Genomic DNA, 14,182 nt, shown 5'->3' on the forward strand with positions numbered 1-14,182 from the left:
ATAAGCAACATAAAACATAGGAGCTGGAGGAGGCCATTCGGCCCTTCCATCCTGCTCCGCCATTCTTCATGATCATGGCTGATTGTCCAACTCAATAGCCTGATCCTGCTTTCTCCCCATAACCTTTGATCCCATTCCCCCCAAGTGCTGTGTCTAGTCACGTCTTGAGTACATTCAATGTTTTGGCATCAACCACTTCCTGTGGTAATAAATTCCACAGGCTCACGACTCTCTGGGTGAAGAAATGTCTCCTCATCTCCATCCTAAATGGTCTACCCGGAATCCTCGTACTGTGACCCCTGGTTCTGGACACACCCACTATCAGGAACATCCTCCCTGCATCTACCCTGTCCAGTCCTGTTAGAATTTTACAAATCTGTATGAGATCCCCCCTCTTTCGTCTGAACTCCAGTGAAAATAACCCTAACCTAGTCAATCTCTCCTCATACGTCAGACTTGCCATCCCCGGAATCAGCCTGGTAAACTTTCACTGCACTCCCTTGAGAGCAAAAGCATCCTTCCTCAGAAAAGGAGATCAAAACTGCACACAATATTCTAGGTGTGGTCTCATCAAAGCCCTGTACAACTGCAACAATACATCCCTGGCTCCTGTACTCGAAACTTCTCGCAATGAAGGCCAACATACCATTTGCCTTCTTTACCAAAAACCTGCTGCACCTGCATGCTTACCTTCAGCGACTGGTGCACAAGGACACCCAGGTGCCACTGCACACTCCCCTCTCCCAATTTACAGCCATTCAGGTAGTAATCTGCCTTTTTTTTTTCCTTCCAAAGTGAATAACCTCACCAAGGTTTTGGAGTAGATCTGTAGCTCGGGTTGTGGGTGTTGAGGTTGGTTGCCTCGCCGAGCTGGTTTCTTGTTTCGCATACGTTTCGTTACCATGTTGGGTAACATCCTCAGTGCAGCCTCCGATGAAGCGTCAGTGTGTTTTCCCGCCTGGTTTTAAACTCTGGGGTCCATTGAGATGGATTGCCTCACTTCCGGTTTTCCTTCGTAATGGAATGTATATGGGGTCAAGTTCAATGTGTTTATTAATAGCATGCTTTGTGGAGTGCCATGTTTCCAGGAATTCTCGTGCTTGTCTCTGCCTAGCCTGTCCCAGGATCTTGGTGTTGTCCCAGTTGAAGTCGTGGTTCTCCTTGTCCATGTGGATTGAGATGAGTGAGTATTGGTCGTGTCTTTTTGTAGCCAGTTGGTGTTCATGTACTCTTGTTGTTAGTTTCCTTCCTGTTTGTCCGATGTAGTGTTTCTCGCAGTCTCTGCAGGGGATTTTGTAGATGACATTGGTCCTGTCCATGGCGGGGAGTGGGTCTTTAGTTCGGGTGAGCAGTTGTCGTAGGGTTGATGTGGGTTTGTGTGCCACTCTGATGCCCAGCGATCATAGAAGTCTTGTGGTGAGTTCTGACGTGTTCCTGATGTAGGGTAGTGTGATGAGTGTGTCGGGGCATGTAGAATCTTTCTGATGCTGTTCTTGTAGGCACCTTCTGACCCAGTTTTTTGGATATCCATTATCCCTGAAAACCTGGAAGAGATATTCTTCTTCCTCTTGGGCTGAGTGGATTGAGTGGGGTGACTTGTTGACTAGGTGCCTGAGTGTTCTTTGTAGTTCTCAGCCCAAGAATTCCTCAACTCCATCAAATACATAAAGATAGAGGATGAAGAGACCATGATATCGTTTGTTGTCACTGCCCTATTCACATCAATAGACATACCACTAGCAAGGGAAACAATGACAACACTACTTGAACAAGAACACGACCCCAGTGAAACCATCTCCAAGGACAACGTGCTCAAACTATTGGACCTATGACTGACCACCCACTTCACCTTCAACGGCCAAACATACGAGTAAATCAATGGGACACCCATGGGATCGCCTATCTCTGGACTCATAGCAGAAGCAGTGATGCAAAGACTGGAAAGGACCACCCTTCCGCAAATCCAACCTAAACTGTGGATAGCTACATAGACGACACCTTTGTCGTCATTAAACGGACCAAATTAGAAGAGACACACAAAATTATAAACAACACCCTCACCGGAATAAGATTCACCAGAGAGGAGGAGAAGAACAAACAGCTCCCATTCCTGGATGTCATGGTAGAGCGCAAGACAAATTGCGTACACAGAAAAGCCCCACACACAGACCAGGTACTGAACTTCAGCACGCACAAACGAACCTGCGTCCAAACACTATTTAAAAGGGCAACAACACACTGCAGCAACACAGAACTATGCCAAGAGGAAGAAGAATACCTCTTCCAAGTGTTCAAGGATAATGGATATCCAAAGAACTGGGTCAGAAGATGCCTACAAGAACAGCATCAGGAAGACACTACACGCCCCGACACACTCATCACACTACCCTACGTCAGGAACACATCGGAACTAACCACTAGAATCCTACGACTGCTGGGCATCAGAGTGGCACACAAGCCCACATCAACCCTATGACAACTGCTCACCCGAACTAAAGGCCCACTCCCCGCCATGGACAGGACCAATGTCATCTACAAAATCCCCTGCAGAGACTGCGAGAAACACTACATCGGACAAACAGGAAGGAAACTAACAAAAGGGTACATGAACACCAACTGGCTACAAAAAGACACGACCAATACTCACTCATCTCAATCCACATGGACAAGGAGAACCACGACTTCAACTGGGACAACACCAAGATCCTGGGACAGGCTAGGCAGAGACAAGCACGAGAATTCCTGGAAACATGGCACTCCACGAAGCATGCTATTAATAAACACATTGAACTCGACCCCATATACATTCTATTACGAAGGAAAACCGGAAGTGAGGCAACCGATCTCAACGGACCCCAGAGTTTAAAAAGCAGGCGGGAAAACACACCGACGCTTCATCGGAGGCTGCACTGAGGATGTTACCCAGCAGGGTAACGAAACGTCTGCAAAACAACAAACCAGCTTGGCAAGCCAACCAACCTGAATAACCTCACTTTTATCCAAATTATACTGCATCTGCCATTTATTCGCCCACTCACCCAAACTGTCCAGATCATGCTGAAGAACCTCTGCATCCTCATCACATTTCACCCTCCCACCCAACTTGCAAACTTGGAGATGTTACATTTTGTTCACTCATCCAAATCATTAATACGTTCTCTGAATAGATAGGGTCCCAACACTAATCCCTGTGGCACTCCACTAGTTACTGCATGCCAATTTGAAATGGACCCATTAATTACAACTCTTTGTTTCCTCTCTGCCAACCAGTTTCCTATCCGTCTCAATACGCTTCCCCCAATCACATGTATTTGATCCTGCCATCGAAGATTGAGTCCAGTATGTGGAAAGAATGCATTATTTTTTCTGGGCAAAGGACATTGGAGCAGATGAAAGGCAATGAGTATTTATTCTGACTGCTTGCGGACTCACAGCAGTTTCAGCTATTGGGAGCTTTCCCTGAGGCATCAGATACGAAAACATTTCAAGAGTTGATGGATTTAGTTAAGCAATATTATGATCCCAAGTCTCATCTAATTTTGAGATGCTATCAATTTTATTCGGCTGTTCAAGAATCAGGGGAATCCGTATCGGGACATGGTTTTGGGTTAACCCTGAATGAGATACTAGGAGAGTGTTTGTTATGTGGGATTAATGGTGTAACCATACAGAAGAGCCAAATAGCAGAAACCCAACTAGATGTCAAACAGGCACTACAACTGGCTTTGTCATTAGAAAATGTGGCAAGTAGAGCAGGTGAGCCGCAGGGAATCCCAATAAAGGGTGGCCCAAAAATTGTGCAAAACAGAACAGGAGCACTTATACAGAGTTTTGAAAAGGAATGGATACCCAAAAAGAACAATCCACTGTTACCTCCGCAACAGACCACAACAAAAAGACACAACACAGCCAGACACACTAGTCATCCTACCGTACATCAGGGACATATCAGACATGATCACAAGACTACTCAGACCCCTAGGTATCAGGGTAGCCCACAAAACAGCAACCTCCCTGCAACGGCTACTGACGAATGTAAAGGATCTCATACCCACAACCAATAAAACTAATGTCATGTACAAAATACCATGCAAGGCTTGTGAGAAACATTACGTAGGCCAAACTGCAAGAAAACTGACAATAAGGATACAAGAATGCCAACTAGCCACCAAGAGCCACGACCAATTCTCACTGGTCTCGATGTACATGAACAAAGAAGGACACAAATTCGACTGGGACAACACATCCATAATAGCATGAGCCAAACAGAGACATGCCAGGGAATTCCTGGAGGCCTGGCACTCCAACCGGAACTCCGTCAACAAACACATTGAACTGGACCCGATATACAAACCACTGAAAAACAAAACTGGAAGTAATACCAACCACCCCAGCAAACCGAGGCATATAAATAACAAACGGAACAGAACGCCAATGCTTCACCGGAGGCGCACTGACAATGTTACCTAGCAGGGTGATGAAATGTCTGCAATCAAACACACCGGCTCAGTGAGCAAGTCTGCAACCTTATCCCAATGGAAGTGGACACCCTCACCTGTCCGACCGAGTTTGGGGAACACCACTTGAGTGTAGGCAATCGCAGTGCTTCATGCAGGGGATGTCCTGAGCAGAGGGATCCTACAGCAGAATCCTATGACTTGTATGCAAAACTGGCAGGGGGCTCTCCTTTAAGAAGCTGCTCATGAGCCACACCTACCTGCAATTGTGACTGGATGAGGTGTCCTAGAAATACGCCACAATTAATACCCATAAGGGTTTGTACATATCCACAAGACTACCATTTGTGGTATCATTAACCTGTGCCATTTTTCAGTGGACAACGGAGAACATTTTACAAGGTCGACCTCAGGTCACCATTTATCTGGATGACATGCTAATTAACCAGGAAGACCAATAAAGAGCACTTGGAGAACTTGGAAATAGTGCTTAAATGTTTCTCCCAAGCAAGTGTATGCATTAGAAGGGAAAAATGTGTGTTCCAGGCACCCAGGGGACCTACTTGGGCTACAGAATCGACAAGACCAAGTTATACCGTTGGAAGACTAAGTAAAGGCAATTAAAGGTGCCCTGTCTCCCACTTACCAAACCTGGATATCATCTAGTTCTTCCTGCTTTTGGACATGGACTGTTTCACTGTTCTGCGAGTCATGAATGGTACTGAATATTGTGCACTCAACAAACATCTCCACTTCTGAAAATATGATAGAGGGATGATCACTGATAAAGTGGGCTTAGTATCTGTTTGATACTTTGTTACTAATGTCTGGGAAGTTTTCACCTTCACTTTTCTTTCCTGATAAACATGTTGATGTGGAAATCAGCAACGAATAAATAACAGAATATGAATCCATTCATGATTGTAATATTACATCTTATTTTACTGTCGGCACACACTTGAAAGAAAGTAGTCAAAAGTGAACACTTAACATTTAGTCTGTGTTAATTTCATCTTAGCGTGTGTAGTTTCACTCTGAAGAAGTTTTAGAGTTTGAAATCTGAACATCATGGATGTCTTCATTTATGCTGTGGAAACATTGTTATCTGGGTAGTTGGTGGCAGAAATTTGACAAAACAGGAATAGGCAGGTTTCTACCCATCAACATTTCTTGTGTATTGGAGACCAACTGTAATGAGGCAAATGCATCATTTGATGGATAAGGGCCAACACTGTGTGCAAGGAATGATTTAGTGCCCCTAGCATCTAGTATCACCTGGCATTTCTTTATGTTTTGTGTTCTTCAGGATTTTTCTGGCAGACCTAAAGAAAAATTCCACTACTGAAGCTGCTTGTCAAGCAGTTGCTTTCCATCCTGCATACACGCATAGTGATGCACTTTGAAAGCTCATTTAAAATCTTTGAAAATTCTGTCATTTCATTAGTTGTGCAATACACTGAAGCTACTTTCCTGCCAAATGGTGATAGTACCCAAACTGCAACAAACTATTTCAATATCCCTGTAGCTGGAAATGCAAATAAGTTAGTGGCAGCAAAAATCATCTCTGCCACACTTTTAACAGCTGAGAAGGTGAAAAGGAAATCAACACGGTTATTTGTTAGCTGTATATAAACATTTCTAGCTCAAAGGGATTAGGTTAGGAACTGCCAACTTATATAAACAGCATGCTTCAGCAGCACATATACTAAAACTAGAAGGACACAGAGATTACAATAGCACACAAAGGATGACACATGAATTTGTGAAATGTTTTGTATTGTTGGGAGCTCGCTTGTGGCACAGCAGTAGTGTCCTTACCTGCAGACCAAGGGGCTCAGGATCAAGTCCTACCTACTCCAGAAGTGTGTAATAACCTGTTGATTAGGAAAAATAGGTCAAATTAAAAAAAAGATTAATACAACACAACAGAAGAAAGCCTTTATGGTAAGCCATAATAACTCAAGCTCTTTGTAAGTATATCCAACTGGTCCCACTTCCTCTACATTTTCTCACCACCCTGTAAATATTTGAAAGCACTTTATCCAATTCAGTCACGAAAGTTACTGTCTAATGTTTCCATTACACTTTCAGGCAGTGCATTTATTTCATCACAGTAACTTGCTGTGAGAAAAAAAAACTTCTGGTTCTTTTAACTATTATCTCAAACCTGCATTGTCTGTCACAGGGATCAATTTCTCCTTATCAAAACTAGTTATAGTTTTGAACACCACTAACAAATTTCCTCTCAATCCTCTCTGCTACCATCTTTTCTAGTGTCTCCACGTAACTGAAGATTGTCATCTCTTTTATCATTTGAATAAATCTCTTCTGCACCTTCTCTAAGGGCTTGACATCGTAATAAATCACATGTCCAAACTGAGATAATGTCCCTTGCACCATTATTACTCTTGTAGTACTGCCCTTGCAACACTATTACTCTGTAGTCCCACCCCTCGCACTATTATTAACATGTAATACTGACCATTTCTCCAATATTACTCTAAACTATTAAGTTTTGCATTATTGGCCTGCAATACAGTATAACATGTTATACCAATGTTGTACTAGATAGGCATATGGATGATAATATAAGGTAGGGGTGGAGGTTAGAAAGACCTTAGGATTAGGGTAAAAGTTCGGCACAACATCGTGGGCCGAAAGGCCTGTACTGTGCTGTACTGTTCTATGTTCTATGTTCTATGATTAAATTAGTGTTAATTCGGTAATAAGAACACAATAGTTCAACAAATAGAAATTCTGGTTGAATCTGCTGACAATACCTGTTGTGTGTAAATTTTATCAAATACCTCTTTTTCATTCTTAATCACTTGCTTTAGATAGAAGATAGTCTCAAAAATTACACTTCCATCACCAGTGTGTATAATTTAATGGTGGTTGTTGTGATTGAGATTTCCTAGTGTTTATGGGTAGATGTAGAAATCTGGCACTTTCTAAAAACAATTTTGTAGATTTCTCTAGCAAACAGGACCCAGTAAGAAAATTGAACCCACAAACTGAATTCAAGGCTCTGTATTTGAAGCTTTTTTTTTCAAATTGTAGAGGATGGTTAGCAACTGAGACATATTAAATGCTTTATGTCCAAAGATCAGGGACTCTGCTAAGGCGTGCAAGTGCAGTGCAACACACATCTCATCCTCTGCTGTGCTAAGCTACCATCCCTCTCCAAATAACCAAGGATAGGGATATGGCTGGGATGGGTTCTCTGTATTCGAAAGGATACGCCTGCAACTACATTATGTCACTTGAGACCTTTATGCAAGAAGCTCTCAAGAAATGTTCTCCTCATTTCTTCTGCTTCCAAAAGAGTAAGTAGGTCTCCACTGGAAGGAAAGCATTCACAGAGAGCTTTGGTGACATTTTCCATTGAAAGTTTGAGATCTTGTTAGAGATCTAATGAGGGAACAAAATGTAACATCTCCAAGTTTGCAGATGATACCAAGTTGGGTGGGAGGGTGAACAGTGACGAGGATGCAGAGATCCTTCAGCATGATCTGGACAGGTTGGGTGAGTGAGCAAATCAATGGCAGATGCAGTATAATTTGGATAAATGTGAGGTTATTCACTTCTGAAGCAAAAACAAGAAGGCAGATTACTACCTGAATGGCTGTAAATTGGGAGAGGGGAGTATGCAGTGGGACCTGGGCTTCCTTGTGCACCAGTCGCTGAAGATGTGCATGCAGGTGCAGCAGGCGGTAAAGAAGGCAAATGGTATACTGGCCTTCATTGCGAGACGTTTTGAGTACAAGAGCAAGGATGTGTTATTGCAGTTGTACAGGGCCTTGATGAGACTACACCTAAAATACTGTGTGCAATTTTGATCTCCTTTTCTGAGAAAGGATGCTCTTGCATTCAAGGGAGTGCAGCGAAGGTTTACCAGGCTGATTCCGGGGATGGTGGGTCTGACATGTGAGGAGAAATTGACTAGGTTGGGATTGTTTTCCCTGGAGTTCAGATGAAAGAGGGGGGATCTCATAGAGACTTATAAAATTCTAACAGGAAGTAGTTGATGCCAAAACATTGAATGTATTCAAGAGGCGACTAGATATAGCACTTGGGGAGAATGGGATCAAAGGTTATGGGGAGAAAGCAAGATTAGGCTATCGAGTTGGATGATCAGCTATGATCGTGAAGAATGGTGGTGCAGGCTCGAAGGTCCAAATGGCCGCCTCCGACATTTATCCTCTACGTTTCTATGTTTCTATCTCTGCAGGAATCGCTTCAGCTCTCAAATGTCATCTTCTGGTGAGACTTACAGCAGGGGAAAAGGACAATCTGCTCAGTACTTTTCCCCCTTGACAGGACCCATTGCTAGGGTCAGAAAATTAACCCATGGGGTCCTCAGTAGAAAAAGACAGAACACACTGGGAAGAATCCGAATAAAACACATTTTTCAGTTCTACCCAAATTCAATCCCGGACTTGATTGGAATTTCTGATTTCTGATTAAGAGCTTACATGAGATTTGAGACTATCTTCATAGATTAAACAAATTGCAAGATCTTTTGGAGATATGACTTTAAAAATATATACTATTTGACCTAGATTAATCTTTTAACTGTTCTTCTATGATGCAGCAATGACTTTTGGACTAATTACAATAGGCCTGACTGGAGTCAGTTCTCTCATGGGAAGAAATATAATTCAGGTAAATAAATTTCAAAAGGCAAAGTACTTTGGGCACTGACATTGTGAAATGTGCAAGGAAAATGCTGGAAATACTCAAAGAGGAAATGTTGAGTATTATGAGCACCTTTTTAGAAATGAACTTCAAATTACTTTTATTATGAGCGTAAATCAGACATGAGGTAGACGGAACACTGTTGTAGGTCTCTCAGCTCCACAGTTGGTTTTCAGTCTGCCCCTCTCCTCCCCAACTGCCCCCACCAGGTCCCCTGACCCACTCTCTTAAAGGGGCAGCATATACCCAACTACAAACATGACACCCCTCCCATTTTGCTTGCACTTTCAGGTGGCAGAACTCTATTTAAAGCCCAGCTGTCATTTCATTGCTAACACAAGGTCAGATTCATAAATGTATTGCCTGTTTTCAGCATTAACTGTCTGATAAACTGTCATTATAACTGCAGCTATAAGAATGAAGCTACACGGGTGAGGAAGAATTTTGGGATTTTTAATTGTCATGTGTCATTTGTGCCCCTAACCCTGTTTTTCCCATTCATCATGTTATTTCTATAGCGTAATTTTCTGTAACGCAAAATTGCACAGGAAAGCAACTATCATGTTATAGCAAAGCTCCCTGTATTCAATACCCCTTCTCATTCTCTAATGGGCCAACATTTACTTTAGCCACTCTTTTTTGTGTTATATATTTATAGACATGTTTGCAATCTGTTTTTATATTCTGAGCTAGTTTACTCTCATAATCTATCTTACCCTTCTTTATAGCTTTCTCGTGGCTTTCTGTGACCTTTAAAAATTTCCCAATTCCCTAGTTTTCCACTAATCTTTGCCACTTTGTATGCATTAGCTTTCAATTTGATATTGTCTTTTATTTCCTTAGATATCCATAGATGATTTTCCCTTTTCCTACAGCCCTTCCTTCTCACTGGTATATACCTTTGCTTGGGACTGTGAAAAATTGCTTTGAAAGTCCTCCACTGTTCCTCAATTGTCCCACCAGAAAGTCTTTATTCCCAGTCTACCTTAGCCAACTCTTCCATCATCCCATTGTAGTCTCCTTTGTTGATGCACAAGGCACTGGCATTGGATTTTACCTTCTCACCCTCCATCTGTATTTTAAATTCAACCATACTGTGACAGCTCCTTCAGAAAGGATCCCTAACTATGAGATCATTAATTATTCCTGTCTCATTACACAGGACCAGACATAGGATAGCTTGCTCCCTCGTAGGTTTCATTACATACTATTTGAGGAAACTATCGTGGATACATTCTATGAATTCCTCTTCAAGGCTGCTTTGACTGACTTGGTTTAACCAATCAATATGTTGATTAAAAACTCCTGTAATAATTGCTGTACAATCCTATATGCATCAGTTATTTCTTTGTTTATTGCCCACCCCACCGTGATGTTGTTATTTGGTGGCCTATAGACCATGCCTATCAGTGACATTTCCCCTTACTATTTCTAATTTCCACCCACATTGATTCAACCCTATTCTCCATAGAACCTATATCATCTCTCACTACCACCCAGATGTCATCCTTAAATATCAGAACTACACCACCTCCCTTTCCTTCCTGTCTGTCCTTCCAAATAGTCTAATACCCCTGGATATTTAACTCCCAGTTGTGACCTCCCTGCAACCATATCTCTGCAATGGCCTCTAAATTATACCCATTTGCAATGATTTGTGCCATCAACTCATTTATATTGTTTTGAATGCTGCGAGCATTCATGTAAAGTTTCTTTTTACCTAGTTTTTAATACCTTCTTTCGAATCCTGACACCTACATCAGAAGAACCTTTGTCTTCAAACATTCTTACATTTTCTGTCACTACCTCAGTGCTACACTGCTCAGCTGTTTCTTGTTTTTTATTTAGTGTCTTGATTTGCTTTTTCCTCAAGCCCTCACCCACTCTAGCTAACTCAGATCCTCTCCTTAGGTTTGCTCCCCTGCCAAACTAGTTTAAAGTCAACCCACCATGGCAAATATTTCATCCAGTCGGTCTATCGTTGCTTCTGCTGATACCAACTTCATGACTACCACTTTGGGCCACTTGGAGTGAGCATCCACAACCACCTAGTGACACCTGTCCCTCAATTGGTCCCATGCTTTCAACATGAACCCTCTGCTGTGGTTATTGAGGCCATTCCCATGGTGAAGGGGTGACAGCAGTGCGCCTTCCTTACTAATGTGTAGGATTTGCATGATCCCACCTTACCTTCAATCTCTCAGTCCAACTTCAGACTACAAATTTAATTTGTTTACAACTCTACAAATGTTAACAAGATTTAATTTAACACAAGTAGTTCTGAAAGTAAGCGTGCTTTTTATTTGTTATTCTGCCTAGGCAACGCTAACTTTTGAAGGGATAATCCTAGGACCCATACTTGGTGTATTTACTTTAGCAGCAATATTTCCAAAGAGCAATAGTAAGGTAAGGTCATAAACTGATTATAAAGCAACAGTAAAGTCTAATTTTAATACTTAGTTACTGTATTTGTGCAAATAAATTCCACTGGTGCAAGTATGGTGGAACACAATCCTGGCCTATCTAGTGACTTTGTTCCAAAAACTTAGACATGGGGTTAATGATAATGTTCAGTTTGCATGAATGAACCAGAATGTTTTTTCAAAGGAAGAACATTCACCCAAGATACCCCCAGAAAGCCCTGTTGCATTTACAAAAAGGGAACTGGGTAAATTGTTTAAGAGGACAAATGTGAGGCATTTAGATTTCTGAAGAAGAGTCCCAACGTGAAACCTCAACTTTCCTGCTCCTCTGATGCTGCCTGGCCTGCTGTGTTCCTCCAGCTCCACACTGTATAATCTCTGACTCCAGCATCTCCAGTTCTTACTATCTCTGAGCGAGTCACATACTCTGTGCTAGGCCATTTTTGCTTAGAAGGGTCTTCGAGGAATAACATTTCCTCTTTTAACCTCAGCAAATAATGGTGCATTAGATTTCACCACTTCACCAAGGAGATGCTCACCAAAAGGTCCCACTAGTTGCAGCGTGAACTGCAGCCTCAGAATGATAATGTATTAATACTGAGCTTATATATGCCAGGTTCACTGAGCTGGACCAGATGATATTTGCATCTTGTTCCAGTTTGCTATCCAGATACTTAAGTGGGATCACAGACTTTGCCTGTAAAGACACCAGAATACATTTCATTCTCTTTTGCCAGAGAGAAGTAGGTGTCTACCCAGTGCAGGGTACCTTTGTTTTATTCACTTGTAGGATGTGGTCCTCACTGCCTAGTCCAGTATTTACTGCCCTTGATAAGGTGGTGATGACCTGCCTTTTTGAACCACTGCAGTACATGCATTCCAGGTGGGTCCACAATGCCCTTAGAGAGGGGATTCCAGGATTTTGGCCCAACTATTATTTGCACAAGCATCGTTTTCAGGCACCACATGCAAGTTCTAAGATATCTCCTAAAGTACTTGTAGTCTCAGGATCAGAGCTGGCGTCTGAAAGTGTGAGAGTGTGTGACGCTGTTTCTTCCTCAATATGATCATCCTGCTCTCCTTTCACTAACTGACTGGAGTGTAGTTCTTTTATACCAGAAAGAAAAAAGGAACAAGGCAGCCAGATAAATTGTCCAAGAGGAGAACTCCGAGGCAATGGAAAATGTCCAAGAAAATCAGTCTGACTGGGTTACTTCCAACAATCTGACAGGTTGATAGAAATTGTTGAATACTGAATGTGATGTGTACGTACGGTGAGACAATACTGGACTGATGATAGACATGACATCTGAAAGTGCATTTCCTAAGCTTGACCACTCATGTAAAGTCATTAGTATTCTTGTGGTAGTGCATCCAACTCCTTGGGGATCCACCTGACATTGACACCACAGCCATCTACTCCTGAGAGTTCCGCTGTGTGGGTGTTGGAGAGGAGTGGGGAATGGTAAAGCAAGAAGTGCATGTTTATATCAGAAGAGAATTATAACTGATAAGAGATTGTGGAATGATGGTATAGTGGTTTGTCAGAAAGATGACAATAAACATGCGCATTGGCTTCTCCAGGAGTTTCAGCACTGTTGCTGGCCATGATCTCAATCCTTGTCATTTCAATAGTGGCGGGCACCGTTTTCTCCATGAACCTTCCAGTTATGCACCACTTTGTCCTGCTAGAGAGAGAAAAGTGCATCAGTGAGTGTCACGCAAAGCAACTGGGTGATACAGCTGTCAAATTGCATAACTTGCAGTAAATGCAAACTAAGATGTGGGTGTGATGCAAGCAGTGAGGCAAAACTCATGAGTGAGGCAAGGTATATGGATTTAGGTATAAATCATGGTTGATAGAAATTGTTGGTAGGTGAATGGGAGTGTGATGCTTTGAGTACTGAGACAGGCTACTGGAGCAATGGTGGACATGGCATATGAAACTGTATTTCTTGAGCTTGACCACTCATTGATGTTCTTGTGAAACTACACCCCAGTTCCTGGGGCTGCACTCAGTATTGACAACCACAGCTATCTCCTCCCACTGCCGCCTCAGAGTTCTGCTAGCATTTTAGCCCTCTACCAGCAGACAACATCTCTCCTCTCAATCCAGTCTCCAGTACAATGTTGGAATGTCGTGCAGCTCATTGATTCAGTTTTGTACCATACAATAGTTTTTTTAGTTCTCGCTCTCTTCCACAACCATTTCCAGTCCGTGTTCCAGCCAGAATGCCATCCTTTTAAGAGACAAATTGACTTAAAGTGTGACAAACCTTTCTTGATTTTGCATCGATTGGTTCGGGGTACATTCACTCAACAGCGTGGTTAGCATTGGCCCTGCAAAAATCATTCAATTGAACCAACCCGGCAGCATGAGATTTGCTTGCATTGGAAGCAAAGCACATAGGTTAATTGTGCATCAATTAACAGTGTCTGCTTTCCAACCTGATTGAATTTTGCAGGCAACAAAATTGCAAGTACCATAAGCTACCCAATGGATCTTGAGTACATACACTATTTAGACTACAGGAGAATTTATCCTGAATTGTTGCAACTGCACTGCAACTCAATGTTTGGGAAGTGGGGTAAAAAGATTTGTAT

At 42.3% G+C, this 14,182-nt stretch overlaps 1 protein-coding gene across 1 annotated transcript in view; it reads left to right on the forward strand.

Annotated features, from left to right (window-relative positions):
- The window catches only part of LOC109935488 (sodium-coupled monocarboxylate transporter 1-like), a 78,311-nt gene that overhangs the window by 50,375 nt on the left and 13,754 nt on the right, over positions 1–14,182 (forward strand). The window contains exons 9-10 of the mRNA XM_048611078.1: positions 9,052–9,122; positions 11,475–11,556. Of these exons, the coding sequence (XP_048467035.1) occupies positions 9,052–9,122; positions 11,475–11,556 (153 nt within the window). The remainder of the gene's footprint in view (positions 1–9,051; positions 9,123–11,474; positions 11,557–14,182) is intronic.

Source organism: Rhincodon typus, chromosome 23 (genome assembly GCF_021869965.1).
Source record: "Rhincodon typus isolate 14 chromosome 23, sRhiTyp1.1, whole genome shotgun sequence".
Taxonomy (NCBI): domain Eukaryota; kingdom Metazoa; phylum Chordata; class Chondrichthyes; order Orectolobiformes; family Rhincodontidae; genus Rhincodon; species Rhincodon typus.